This window comes from Haematobia irritans, chromosome 1, assembly GCF_050003625.1.
Source record: "Haematobia irritans isolate KBUSLIRL chromosome 1, ASM5000362v1, whole genome shotgun sequence".
NCBI classification, from domain to species: domain Eukaryota; kingdom Metazoa; phylum Arthropoda; class Insecta; order Diptera; family Muscidae; genus Haematobia; species Haematobia irritans.
Genome location: NC_134397.1, coordinates 88,553,832 through 88,569,293, shown reverse-complemented (window position 1 = coordinate 88,569,293; position 15,462 = coordinate 88,553,832). Strand labels below are relative to the sequence as shown.

The following is a 15,462-nucleotide window of genomic DNA, read 5'->3' as shown; positions in this document are numbered from 1 at the left end:
TTTGCGCACTTAGAATTCTGTTTTTGTGAACATAGTATATATAAATAAGTTTTTTTTAAGAAAATTCTTTTATAAAACTAACCCCATACAAATAACACAATGTATATAAAAAGCAATATGTATGTAAACAAATCTACTAAACGTAAACAAAGCCTTTGACAATATGAATGTCGATATTGGTCACCTGATTGCATGACTTTACCTCTTTAATATGCCTTGCCAGGGTATGTCTTCAGCACTTTATTTTTGTTTTTATTTAAATAAATTATAATAAGATAGTTGCGCTTGGCGTTTCACAAAATATAAAACGGCTCTTCTAACAATAGTGATGGCAAAATACTTTCATGTACATTTTGTACTTTTTGATATGCTTCCCCCATCACAGTTGGCGATTGATGTAGTGACATTTACGAGTCTGTGTAGTAGCGATGAGGATGAAATGTATCTTTGAAATGCTGGCAGAGAAATTTACATATTAAAAAAGGCACATAATAATTACACTCATGCGATATTTTTTGTAATAACTTGACGTGGTACAACTTCTCAATAGTGACGGGGCTTTTCCGACGAGTTTGGATGCCATATACGATTGTTTTCGACGTGGTTGGGATTCTCAGAAGCGCCGTCAAATTCAAAAAATGTTGGCATGGAGGCTTATGCGCTTTACAGACGATCAGTTATTCCGGACGACAGTGCTCGTGTCGAACATATCCCATATATTGTGCACATTATAAGTTAAGTCCGAAGGCATAATCGATACTGCTGCATGTTTATGGGATCGATAACACATTTACCGATTATTTAGTCATCGCCGACAAGTCGTATCGATCCGACACACTGTAAGATTCTTTACAAACACCGACATTCCGTCCGGAATAACTGATAATCTGTAATGCGCTTTACAGATGATCAGTTATTCCGGACGACAGTGCTCGTGTCGAACATATCCCATATATTGTGCACATTATAAGTTAAGTCCGAAGGCATAATCGATACTGCTGCATGTTTATGGGATCGATAACACATTTACCGATTATTTAGTCATCGCCGACAAGTCGTATCGATCCGACACACTGTAAGATTCTTTACAAACACCGACATTCCGTCCGGAATAACTGATAGTCTGGAATAACTGATAGTCTGTAAAGCGCACTATATGCGGACATTCTCGTCCGATAAACATATAACAGTTTTTCATAGTCCGAACGGTGCATAAGAAATACACGCAAACATGAGCGCACCGCCATTGTTGTGTTTACTCGTTAACAGGGATGAAAAGGTGTTCACAGTGAAAAGTGTAGTATTACCAAAGCTTCAAACTAATGTAAAATTCGGGATTTTCATTGTTTACGAAATTAAATTACTGTAGGCAGCACAAAGACCTTTGTCTTGAAGATTAAACAGTAAAATAATAACAGCAGCGAATCTATAGTTTCAGTGCGGATTTAGTGAGAGCTAATATCATTAGAATAAACGGTGGGTCGAGTTTCACTTTTAGCTTTAGTAGAATGATAAATTGAATAGATGATACATATGAATGCCTAAAGTGTAATAATATTGGCTAATATGGGCGTCTTATGGACATATTTGTGAAAATCTATATAAACGATAAAATTCTGTTGTTGGAGTTCCGCAACTTCCTGGTTTTATTTTTAATCCAAAGATTTGAAATCTCAGATTATGTAAAGATTTCTTTAAATAAAAAGTATGTTTTTCTTTAATTTAAGGACAATTCTTACTTCAAGGATATAAGAATGTCGAGCAGGAAAGCGTCGCATGCTGGCAGTTGGTACACAGACTCAGGTGAGCACATTTTATTATATGTTGTCTCCACTAAGTATTTCGAAGCTTAAAAATATTTAAAAGATCTAGTGAAGAGTGTGTTTAAAATTAATTTATTTAAGTTCATTCCTTCACATTACACATCCAAAATCCACTTTAACTAGATTTCAACTGTCAATTGCCACATAACAAGAGATTTCAAATCCACTTTTAGTAGATTTCGACACTGTGCCTTGTCAGCATGGATTTCGTAAGGGCTTATCGACTATTACGAATCTAGTGGAATTTACTTCGCATGCTTTTCCTCACTTTGTGTTCGGTACGCAAACAGAAGTTATTTACACTGACTTTAATAAGGCATTCGACAGGGTTTTTCATATGTTGTTGTTATACAAAATTGATTGGTTTGGCCGATATATTATCAAATGGATTTTGTCATATCTGGATTGTTCTTTGTAGAGTCATATTCGAGGAGTTTCGATGCCCCATCATGTGTGCCCCAGGATAGTCATTTAGTGTTGTAACGATTTTCTCCTCAACTGATGGCCCAGACGAGTCTTACTTTCTACAAGATTATCCGCTGTAAGAATAATTTAATGGATTTGAATCTGAGAAAATTCCTTAGGTTCAGACCTGTTGATGTTGCATTTAATATATGTATATTTTTATACCCTAAAACATAGTGGTCAGGGTATAATAACTTTGATCTGCCAAAAAATGTGCCTACCAGAAATATTGATTTTAGATCCGATAAAATATATACCGATCGACTCTGAATCACCTCCTGAGTCGATCTAGCACTTGGTGTCCGTCCGTCTGTCCATGTTTTTGTTGTTCGCAGGATTCCGGTCGCAATTATTAACCGATTTTACTGAAATTTGGTATAAAGTGTTTTTGGGCACAAGGACGAACGCAATTGAATTTGAAAGAAATCGGATCAAATTTACTCTTCAAGTTTGCAAAATTTCACCGAATTCAGCTGATTTTTAATAGAATTATTAGATTTGTTTATGCTCTCAATGTTCGTCAGCATGTGACACCACGTGTCATTGATTTTTTGGGATGTGAATTTTGCAAATTTGTAGATATTCGTGTTTTGTTGCATTTCCATAAGGTATATAGGACACAGACGCCTAGGTACGTTGCGGTTTTTAGTTTTTAGTTTTGTTTATTTAGTTTGTATTATGTTATATCATTTTTTTTATTTATTTTATTGAGTCTCTTTACTAGCTTTTTATGTTAGTATTGCTGCGCATATTCATGTTTTTTTTTACTTTTTTATTTTTTTTATTGTTCTTATTTTTAAATTTTTTAAATTGATAATTTAATTTATATTTTTTAATAGTTTTTTTTTTCTTAATTTTAATAATTTTTTTGTTAATTGTTTTAATTATTGTGTATTTGTTGTTTCAAATTCTGTTTAGTCACTTATTGATACTATTTTTGTTATTAATTTCTAGTTTTTAAGCTCATAATTTTTATAATTTGTAATTATTGCTATGTTTGTGTAGTTTTGGAATACGTATTTGGCTTTGCGGCTTGGATTCGCCAAGAAAATAAATAAAATCGGTTCATATTTAGATATAGCTCTCATATATATGTATCGACCGATATTCCCAAATTTGGCCATAAAATCTTTATTTATCAACCTACTAAAATTTAGCAAAAGGAAACCTTCTGTGGTATCAACCAAACCTGCAAAATATCATCCAAATGGGTTCAGATTTAGATATAGCTCCCATATATAGTGCTGTTCAAAACATTTGCAACTATCCTTACCATGAACTTAATCTGGATATATCTCCCATAATAATAATGTTTTTGTTTAGCTTCCACTTAAAAAATAATCTTCATGGAGTCGTATTTCCAAATTTTTATTGGGTAAACAAATGGACTATTATAAAATATTGATATTTACCGAAAGATAAAGAATCCTATGATTTGACCTGTTCAAAACATTTGAAACTACCTAGCACCCTGTAATATTTTCTCCTTTAAAGGCATTATTTTTTGTATTTTTTGCCTATAATAGTTATAAGGACCTATAAGAGGATAGGTTAAACGTGCAAAAAGGGCAATGTAGGAATATCGTTAAGTTCATTGCCCAAATTGGTAATAAACTGATCGCCATATGCCATTATGCTCTATTTTTCGAATAATTCGATTGACACCCATTTTCGGGAAGCTCCGTTAGTGCTACGTTAGCTAGCGAACTTTTAAAACGTACTATGGACATGTCTGTCATCATGTCTATATATTCCATATGCCAGTTAGGGACTTAACTGCCAAAAAATTTTCAGTTCACGTTAACTGGAGAGAAGATATTTCGATTTTACTTTCTGTTAATTGGGAGTTAAAGTCTAGCGGAGACACAGAAAATGACAGTAAATGGCCGGCAATAAGTATAATCAACATATTAAAATGCACAATATCGATTATTTTAAAGTTGGGGTATCACAAAAATTAATTTCGGAAGACAAAATTGTCAACAAATCAACTGCGTCTCAAGTTATAAACAGAGGATACAGCAAAACTGTGCATTGAGGTAGAATAAACCCTAAGACTACGCTGGAAGAAGATCATATAATCACATGAACTATGCAACAAATATCATCTAAAGTTGTCAAAAATTAAATTAAACTGGATATATCAACCATAACGATCAGATGTAGATCATTAGAAGCCGGAGTGTGATTACCCAAAAATGTCGAAAACCACTTATTTCAACGAAAAATAGGTTAACGTGCCTTCAATTTTTACAAAATGCCTTAAATGGCCTGATGAACAGTCGAAATGTGTTATATTTCAATACGACTCAAAGTTTAACTTGCATGGACAGGATGGTAGAAATTTAGTACGAATGCTGCAGGGAAAGCCTTAATCCAAGAAATACAAAAAGTTACGTCAATCATGGTGGGGGCAATATTATGGTCCGGGGGTGTTTTTTGGACAAGTTATTGGCCCGATTTATAGAGTCGAGGGTATTATGCTGTCGGAAGTCTACAAAAATATTTTGTCCCATGTGATATTGCCATAAGCATTCCGGGAAATGCCGTATGCGTGGATTATCCAGCGCGATCATGATCTCCAGCACACGTGTAAGGTGGTAAAAAAGGATGTCCGATGAAAAATTGCGGGTGCTTGACTGGCCTGCTCAGTCGCCTAATGTAAAAGTCATAAAATAACCTATGGGAAGTTTTAGAACAAAAAATTGGTATTAAATTTTTGCAAAAGGCTTACGCAATCTGTTTGAACCTGAACCATAGGTTCATTGGCCATTTAATCCTAACCAATGGCAAAAAGTTGCGCAGAATTAATCAAAAGGCAAGGCTTTAGTAGCAACTAATAACATTTATCGTTAAAAGTTACAAAAAACTTTAATTATTTTTAAGTATATGTGACACTTAATATTAGTTGCAAAGGTTTTGAACAGGTGAAAACTCTTATTTTTGAATAATTTTATAAATTATCAAAAACTCTTTGTCCCTTGTGTAGTTCCCTTATTCCCCTAAATCTTTAATATTGACATAATATGCAACAACATTGCATTAAACGTTTGGTTTTAATATTTTTATTTTCATTATAATTACTGTTTATTTTCAACAGGCGGTGTGGTTGCAAATCCTTTGAACAGCACTGTATGTAGGCCCGATTTTGAAAAATTTAATAACTCTCTTTCTGACCGTAATAGCCTTATTTATTAACCGATCTTATTCAAATCCAGTGATATCAACTAAACCTGCAAAATATCATCCAAATGGTTTCAGATTTAGGTATAGCTCCCATTTATATGTATCGCCCAATTTTTAAAAATTTGTCCCTAATAATTTTGACCCTAGTGGCCTTATATTAATAGAACTTGCTCATTAATTATTTGTGATGGGTTATTTTCGGTCAATTTGTTTGAAGATACAAATAAAACAATTTTATTTCATCATTTCCTGGACGTTTCGTCGGCTTTTTCCGACTTTTTCAACAGGGTTTTTATTGATAAATCTATTGAAGGAGTAATAACTTTAAATATGAATTTAATTTTTTCTGAAATTTTTTAAGTTTGACTTACAATTTTTTGTTCTTTACATCCCAATTATTTCACTTATTTTATATAAAACTGGACTAAAACGTGTAAAATCAAACTTAAAAACCATTATCACAGAACTGTACTATCTAAGTTATTGCAATGGAATATTGTGATTTTGTATTGTCCTTGTCTTCTTTTGTGTTAATCGATCTCTCAATCCTTTGTTGTATTCGTAGGCTTTCGAGTGTATACCTCTTATTTGTTCTCTTTTCCCGATCTAGCACTCTGACGTTTTCAAAGTCGATGATGTGTCCAGTCTCTTACATGTTGCGCCAATGCTGTTGTCTCTTTGTTTTTGTTGATGTCCGCTTTGTGTTCTGACATACGAACTTGTAATCTTCGTTTTGTTGTCCCCACATATTGGCTATTGCACTGTTCCCTTTCGTTTCCCTTGCATGTTAGCTCATATACCCATCGACTGCCGCAAATCTCTCAATGAGATGGCTGAGCAGCACAATATTCACCTAATATGGGTGCCTGGCCACAGGAACATACCGGGGAACTGCGAAGCAGATGAGCTAGCAAGGCTAGGAACTACCTTACATATTCCAGGGGAACTAGAATCTGTTGGTGTGCCTCTGGCTACCTGCAAGCTCTTACTGCGTGAGAAGGCTGTCATGATGGCAAATGTTCGATGGGAGAATTGTAAGGGTTGTAACGACACCAAGCAAATATGGCCCCATTTAAACTTAAACCGCACACTAGATATGCTAGTGTTCTCGAGACGCCAGATATCACTCCTGATATCTGCTATAACGGGTCGCTGCCTGATAGGCGATTTTGCAAAAACTATTGGTGCGAAGTATAATGACTATTGTATGAGCTGTCATGATGCGGAGGAAAGTTTCAAGTTTGTCTGCAGTGTGTGTTTTTGTTGTGAATAAACTTCTGAGTGTGTGGTTTGATTTGTATGCTATCAGTGCTTGGTCTTCTCTCATTAAAGATGATAGAGCCTTTTTCTCCGTTAATGATGGTATGTATGGTACACTGAAAAAATTGTTTAAGTCTTCTGTTTTCTTTTTGTCAAGTTTGTCTCTTGTCAGTTCTTTTTTAACTAAATTATTTATTGTTTTTATTGGATAGTTGTTCAATTTGAGAATTTCTTTTATCCTTTTTATGTTCTGGTCTTTGTATTGTTCATCGCTTATCTCTATGACTTTCCTTATAAAGTTTGCAGCCGTATTTAATTTCATACTTCTTGGTTGAGTAGAATGAAAATTTATAATTCTACCCGAAGCTGTTGGTTTTGTGTACCAGTTTGTCATGATTCGTGAGCCATTTCTTATTACCATCATATCTAGAAAGGGAATTTTTCCATCTATTTCATGCTCCACCGTAAATTTCAACTTTGTATGGTATGAGTTCAGAAGATTCAGTATAATTTTTTCATCTTTTTTGTTGATGATGGCCAGAAGATCTCAACATATTTTGATATGTACTTAATCTTTATTTTGTTTTTATTAAGTTCTTCTATAACGTCGTCCAGAAGTGTGTCTAATACAATATTTGCTATTGTAGGTGACAAGGGGTTCCCCATGGGCATACCATACGTCTGGTGATAGAACTTGTCAGCATATCTAAAATAGTTATTCTCATTGAGACAAAATTGTAGTATTTTCAAAAATCTTTGTTTTGAAATTGTAGTGTAATTTTTAATTATATCCCATTTTTTCATAATGTTCCTAATCGCTAGATGTGCTCATATTTACCACAAGGCAACCTTCTCCAGTATCAATCAAACCTCCAAAATATCATCCAAATCGATTCACATTTAGATATAGCTCCCATATATATACATCGCTCGATTTTCCAAAATTTGGTCATTGTACTCTTATTTATTAACCAATGTTATTCAAATTTCAAATTTTGATGTACTAGCCGATCGTATTTAGACTTACATGTAGCTCTTACATAATAATATTGCCCGTTTTTTTTTAGAAATGTGGATTTGTAACCCACACTAATTGAGCGATTTCCTCTTTTTTAATAATGGACTTAATATTATTGGCATACTAACTCTACAGGTATTAAATCAAATATAACTCCAAAGATCTGACATTTCTATTCAGATTGAGAAAGAGTTCCCGTAAACACGTGCCCTTAATTTTCATAAATATGGAACTACGCTTTAATTCCCAAACCTATACCCTATGGCCTACAAATGCTTATGTATACTAGGGTATGGTATAGTCTGCCCGCCCGACTTTCTACTTTACTTACTTGTTGATTTTGGTATTTGTTTTTTTTTTCACATTGCTACTATGGTGAACAAGGCCTTTGGTGTTCTTGGTTTCATATAGTACTGTGCTTAAGTATGCTCAGGTCCTTACGATACCAAGCGGCTTCTTGCCTCCCTTGTCACACCAATTTTTGAATATAGCTCTGCCATATGGGATTCGCAGTATGAAGAATATATTGAATCGTTCCAGAAACAATTCTTATTGTTTCCCCTGAAGCATCTTCATTTGGATAATGGTCTTGTTCTGTCTCTATATACATCCAGATTGATGTTGAATAGGTTACCAACTCTTAGCAGCAGGATTGGATTCTGTAGTTCATCTTTAAATTATTGGTTCCTCTTCATTGAGTTTTAACATTCCAATTACGCGTTTTTTAACCCATCCAGAGAACGTGGGTTAATTTTAATTCACTTTATTGATACTAACATGTTATTAAACATACAATAATAACATATATAAATACCTAGAAGTATATATTTAGTCAAGTTGAGTATTAGTGAATAGTTGTGGAAATTTGCATCCTATTAACTTGTCGAATAACAATATAATGACAACATCTAAATGGAATCACTGATATTTTGCCTCGATTGATCAATAGATGTATTTTTCATAATTTTCCGTTTTTATTTTTTTCGGCCAAGATCGCGAATATACGAATTCTAATTTCGAGGAAATTATGTCTTTACGTAAAATTTCACAAATTTCATATATATTTTGGTCTATGAGTGGAGTGCAATGTTCGACACCAGGTTCGGCCTGATTTTGTCGTTTGTATACTAGGAAGAAGCCAATTTTATAACTCTAAAGCTTGTGGGATGCAATTGATTTCGCAATACCAGAAGTTTATGTCCAGCTGTTCGAAAAATTTTCTGCGCCAAGCATTCTTTGTAATACTTTAAACAGAGAAGTTTGTGATGCCGTATCTTCAGAGTTCTCGAATGGAGTAACATTGTGCTTATATTTATTTTAATTATTCACTTATATGAGTAATCTCAACAAATGTTATATATAACAAAAAATAATGGCATTAAATTCCTACTGTTACCTCCGTTCCTTTTACTGAACAAAATATTGATTCGATTCATTGGACATGTTTATCTCCGAACTTCAATATATAAACTAAAAAGCATACTACTAAACATCCTCATATCCATGTGTTTAGATTTTTTTATCATATAAGGCAACCTAATTGAGGATGTAAACAACTGAACATGTTTTGTTGTTTTTTCAATCAAAGTTTGGGTTAGGTTGTGTATAGTGGAAGCCAATCTTTCAGGCCATCTCTTAACAATGCTTGTTGTTGGATTCTATTTTTAGCCCAATGACAGGCGACTCACTCATGGAAGCTTAAAAAATATAGAAGTTCGCAGAAAAAAGTGTTGGTGTTTTGATGTTGGAGATGGCCACATTATCTCTTACACTATGCAAGTTCAACATGATAACCAATACATTTCTGGTGCAATTGTTAAGGATAAAAAAATTAGACATTTTCTGCCTGTCTACATAACTCGTTTTGATTGGGCTGGGGTTTATTTTATTCTCTGGTTAATGTTACCTTACTCTTTCTTCTACAACCGTATAAAAACGCCAATATTTGGAATTATATTACCGTCATCATCGAAATTATATCAGCAAATGTAAAATATATTTAAATTAAATTATTTTCAGTTTTTTTATGTCAGCATTGCAACCGATTTTGGCGACCTTATTTTTGATGAGATATTTCCCTATTTTTTTGAATTTCTTTAGATCGATCGCAGGATTTTTCTACAACATGGGTCACTCGTCTCGTAATATCTTGTATCTCATTACGATGTCGCTTTAACGTTTCCAAACCATGTTGCAGTTGTGTACAAGCTCTGAAAAATTCGCTCAATTCTGGAATGTCACCGAACTCTCCGGGGTGTTTCCGAAACTTTATCCCCACCTCCTTCGTTAAATCATTCACACGGTTGTCAATAAATTTCTGGTCAAATGTGTTTTTCAAATCTTTCGCTATTTGTTTAAGGCTTTCGTTAGTTTTGTCATTTAAATTCAAGTCCTTAATACGCGATTTTAAGGAACAGAAATTTATATTTTCCAAGTGGCCGCCAATGGATTGAAACAGTTCGTAGCTATTCTTAAGATTCAAATTCATTCTTTGAAAATCTTCATCAATAGCGGTGGAACTATATTCTCGTTGATGAACTATTTCATATGATGGAGATAGTTCACCATGTGATTCTAGAGAATTCGAATTAGTGGTAGAAATCGAATTACTTCTATCTGCGTTAGACTTTCGTCCACACGTACTTTCTGGTATTCCTTTCCTGATAGATATGTTGTTTTCCTTTACATTTGAGTCTCTAGAGATGATATTAGGAAAATATTTTTTAGTTTAGTTTCGATCAAGTTAGCTTTTCCTAAATAATAAAATTGTTACCCCTCTTCTATAATGGATACCAGCTCTTTCCTTATTGACTCCAACAAGAAATCATTTGTTCCGTCTCTTTCCATGGCTAATGTTCTTAACTGCTAAGTATGTAGTGAAAAATGACTAATATGAAATATATTGTTTGGAAGTATAAGGAATTTGTTGTCATGGAAATATTTGCATTTATGTTTAAAACAATGAACCATGTCTTGCAATGAACATTTCATGGCATGGTACAAATTTTTATAAGGTAACCTCACTAAAAAATAGAAACAAAAAACATAAAAGCAGGTTATCACAATGTCAAACTAAATATCAGTAAAAAGTAAATAAACAAATACAAACATTTTTGTTCGGATTTTGTGTTATTCATTAGAAATGTTTATTATTGGAATGGAAAACATCGTGAGTGAAAAAGATTCAACTACGTCCAAGATTTTTGGAATTTCTGCATCCAGAGACATATATATGAAGATTAAGCTTAGCAGCTATGTATTTTAATTGCATTGACATTTGAAAAACTTCAGTGCCGTACTTCACATCCTGCGGCTTATTGTTTTGTCACTACATTTGAATAAATAAATGTGAATATAAATAATAATTACATTGGTTTATTGTTAAAGTGGCAGCCTGATTAAGTCCGCCAGTAATCTAAAACTATATGCCCCTAAAATTCGTTTACGCCTTACACAAAATGCAGGACACTCACACAAGAGGTGTTTAATTGATTCCTTTTCATCCGCATCATCACAGCTCATACAGTAGTTGTTGTTGTTGTAACAGTTTTTAATGTAGCCAGATCAAGAAACTCTAGGAGCCACCGTAGTGCAATGGTTAGCATGCCCGCCTTGCATACACAAGGTCGTGGGTTCGATTCCTGCTTCGACCGAACACCAAAAAGTTTTTCAGCGGTGGATTATCCCAACTCAGTAATGCTGGTGACATTTCTGAGGGTTTCAAAGCTTCTCTAAGTGGTTTCACTGCAATGTGGAACGCCGTTCGGACTCTGCTATAAAAAGGAGGTCCCTTGTCATTGAGCATGGAATCGGGCAGCACTCAGTGATAAGAGAGAAGTTCACCAATGTGGTATCACAATGGACTGAATAGTCTAAGTGAGCCTGATACATCGGGCTGCCACCTAACCTAATCTATAAGAAACTCTGCGACAAGGATGGGGTGTGTCCAGAGTGATCTGGTGGTGAGACGGGTAGGCTTTGGTGAAGATCAACCCTTACATTCCTGGGTGGAGGTTGTCTATCCACAAGATGGTGATTTGGATGACAACTTCGATAGCAACTCAAGAGATACCTCTTTGACATGTAATTGTGTCGACGCACTGGGATGATCTTGGTCTCCGCATAAAGGTGATCCAGGGCGGAGTCATCCTGTTGCAGTTCGAAGGGCAGCGTTCTGACAGGTCTTTATGTTATTCCACTGCGTGTCGCTCGTTTGAGGTGTCCACACTGGCACTGCATACTTTACCACTGATCGGCCAATTGCCTTATAAGTAGTTAACAACGTTCCTTTGTCTGTACCCCAAGTGCTGTCGGCAAGCGACTTGATTACCTTGTTTCTACCGCGGAGCTTATCACAAATTGCAGTGGCATGGGCGGACGACTTAAGAAGGCTGTCGAATGTGTCCCCGGAAATCTTGGGGTAATTTGTGGTCGGAATTATTTCGCCATCGACTCTGACATCCAACTGCCTGCGTACTTCCGCCGTCCATGTAGTGAATAGTGTGACTGAGGATTTGGTGGGCGATATCTTCAAATTTCTTGCAGTGAAATAACTGGTTTCCCACCATGGGGAACTCCCTGTTTAACTCTACGGGGTTTCGACTTCTTGTCCCTGAATTCCACGTACGACTGGCGTCCGCACAGATAATTCAGAACCAGGCGCTATCGGTCTGTACAATTCGCCTCTACTCGAATCTTTGCCAGGTTTCAGTAGTGGAATCACCCTACCCGTCTTCCAGACATCGGGTATAATGAGTGATTCTAATGACAAATTGAGGAGTCTGGTCAGGTACTCAACTCCCAGTACTCCCAGATGCTTCAGCATTAGCATTGAAATTCCGTCGGGGCCCAGCGCCTTGGATGGTTTCGCGCTGTTTATGACATTAGTAACTTCGGCTGGGATAAATTGTGGTGTGTTATCGGCACGGAGACCACGTATGCGACGCGTGGCTCTCCTTTCCGCTCTATCACTCTCGGGCGCATCTCTTCGGATCAGTCACCGTCACGTCGCCCAAGGCGACTGCGATCCCATCATCCCTTGTGGTGGGATTCGAGAGGGCTCTCACTGTAGACAACAATTTACCTGTTCCTGTGCCTAAGTTACATTGCCTCAGGTGCTCTAACCAAGTGTTCCGCTTGTGCTCGTTGACTATCTTACTAATCTCTAGACTCAGTTTCCTAATTCTAGGATCAGCAGGGTTAGCATGACGGCGTTCATCACGTTCGTCAGCGAGAAGTTGGGCATCACTTGAGCAATTCGACCAGCGCTTGCTGCGTTGATGATGTCCCGGAACACTCTCTGGGTAACATGAACATGAGAGGGGCCCACTGAAGCGGCGATCTGTGTATTCTCTGAAGCCTTCCCAGTTGACTTTCTTTTGGTTGATATACGTCCGGCGTTCAGAGGTTATGAAATCGGAGGGTCGGTTAATAGTGAGAATTATGGGGAGGTGATCTGATCCCAATGAAATGACGGGTTGCCAGGAAACGTCATTTATCAAACCAGGCGACGCCAACGAACTGCTACAATCGCCCATAATTCTCGTGGGGGCCTCTTCGTTCACTGTGCAAAATGTGAAGTCATCTATCTGCTCTGCCAAAGCTATGACTCTCTGGTCATATCCTAGGAGAGAATGCCAAAGTTCATGGTGGGCATGGGGTGGAATAGTCCGACGACCCACTTCTGCTGTCGTTGGCACAGCATTCCGGAGCAGTTCCAGAAGTACACCCCTTCCAAGCACCGGTTACACCTCACCGAAACCGAACGGTGGTGGATCAGGTTTCGGCGACTGAACAATACCATGGTGCGGGGTTTTCTCTATCCCGCCTCGGGCCAACAGCAAACGGAGCATTCTCCCCGTTTGGCATATCTGGCATTATTTTGAGGACCGAACTGCGATCGTACCTTTTTTCGACCACAGCGATAGCTCGCGCACAGCCGTTGTTGCAGCTGACGGTTTGGCCAAAATGTCTAAAGGCAATAGATGCAGCATGACATTAAGGGAATCTGTTCCTGTCTTACTGAATGCGCCTGACATACACAAGCAAGCCATACGTTGAACTTTACCTAAACTTGTCGGCATAGCATTATAGGTCTAACCACTGCCGTGTATAGCCAATGCACAATTTTGGGTTTTAGTCCCCACTTTTTATACCCTTCACCACTACTGTGGTACAGGGTATAATAAGTTTGTGCATTTGTATGTAACGCCAAGAAGGAGTAATCATAGACCATCCTTTTAGTATACGGATCGGCTTAGAATTAAATTCTGAGTCGATTTAGCGATGTCCGTCTGTCTGTCTGTTGATGTATTTTTGTGTGCAAAGCACAGCTAGCAGTTTTAGTCCGATTGTCCTAAAATTTGGTATAGCGTCCTGTTTCGGCTCAAAGACGATCCCTATTGATTTTGGAAAAAATCGGTTCAGATTTAGATATAGCTGCCATATATATTTTTCACCGATCTGGTCATAATTGGCGTGTATATCAACCGATCTTCCTCAAATTCCGTATCATCCGAATATTTTATGAGTCTCGAAAAACTTGCAAAATATCAGCCAAATCGGTTCAGATTTAGATATAGCTCCCATATATAGCTTTCGCCCGATTTACACTTAATTGCCCACAGAGGCCAATTTTTAACTCCGATTTAGTTGACATTTTGCACAGGGAGTAGAATTAGCATTGTAGCTATGCGTGCCAAATTTTGTTGACATCGGTTCAGATTTAGATATAGCTCCCATATATATGTTTTTCTGATTTCGACAAAAATGGTCAAAATACCAACATTTTCCTTGTTAAATCGCCACTGCTTAGTCGAAAAGTTGTAAAAATGACTCTAATTTTCTTAAACTTCTAATACATATATATCGAGCGATAAATCATAAATAAACTTTTGCGAAGTTTCCTTAAAATTGCTTCAGATTTAAATGTTTCCCATATTTTTTTACTAACATTGTGTTCCACCCTAGTGCATTAGCCGACATAAATTTTGAGTCTATAGATTTTGTAGAAGTCTTTCAAATTCTGTCCAGATCGAGTGATATTTAAATGTATGTATTTGGGACAAACCTTTATACATAGCCCCCAACACGTTTGACGAATGTGATATGGTATCGAAAATTTAGATCTACTAAGTGGTGCAGGGTATAATATAGTCGGCACCGCCCGACTTTAGACTTTCCTTACTTATTTCCTATTGCCTTTTTACACGAGTACAAAGCTACCGTTGCTTTTCTCGCCCTTTCTTCAATATTAAGCTTAAAGTTCAGCTTCCTGTCCAAAATCGGGTATAATGAGTGATTCTAATGACAAATTGAGGAGTCTGGTCAGGTACTCAACTCCCAGTACTCCCAGATGCTTCAGCATTAGCATTGAAATTCCGTCGGGGCCCAGCGCCTTGGATGGTTTCGCGCTGTTTATGACATTAGTAACTTCGGCTGGGGTAAATTGTGGTGTGTTATCGGCACGGAGACCACGTATGCGACGCGTGGCTCTCCTTTCCGCTCTATCACTCTCGGGCGCATCTCTTCGGATCAGTCACCGTCACGTCGCCCAAGGCGACTGCGATCCCATCATCCCTTGTGGTGGGATTCGAGAGGGCTCTCACTGTAGACAACAATTTACCTGTTCCTGTGCCTAAGTTACATTGCCTCAGGTGCTCTAACCAAGTGTTCCGCTTGTGCTCGTTGACTATCTTACTAATCTCTAGA

At 36.9% G+C, this 15,462-nt stretch overlaps 2 protein-coding genes across 2 annotated transcripts in view; one reads left to right on the top strand and one right to left on the bottom strand.

Moving 5' to 3' along the window:
• Positions 1 to 1,337: 1,337 nt before the first annotated feature.
• The window catches only part of LOC142221384 (protein MEMO1), a 54,759-nt gene continuing 40,634 nt past the window's right edge, over positions 1,338 to 15,462 (top strand). The window contains exons 1-2 of the mRNA XM_075291104.1: positions 1,338 to 1,476; positions 1,728 to 1,803. Coding sequence (XP_075147219.1) covers positions 1,755 to 1,803 — 49 coding nt within the window. The 5' untranslated portion in view covers positions 1,338 to 1,476; positions 1,728 to 1,754. The remainder of the gene's footprint in view (positions 1,477 to 1,727; positions 1,804 to 15,462) is intronic.
• Positions 9,697 to 10,671, bottom strand: LOC142221383 (uncharacterized). Its single transcript, XM_075291103.1, has 2 exons — positions 10,526 to 10,671; positions 9,697 to 10,448 (listed from the first exon to the last, which is right to left on the bottom strand). The coding sequence occupies exons 1-2, from the start codon at positions 10,597 to 10,599 to the stop codon at positions 9,809 to 9,811; spliced, it is 714 nt and encodes a 237-aa protein (XP_075147218.1). The 5' UTR covers positions 10,600 to 10,671; the 3' UTR covers positions 9,697 to 9,808.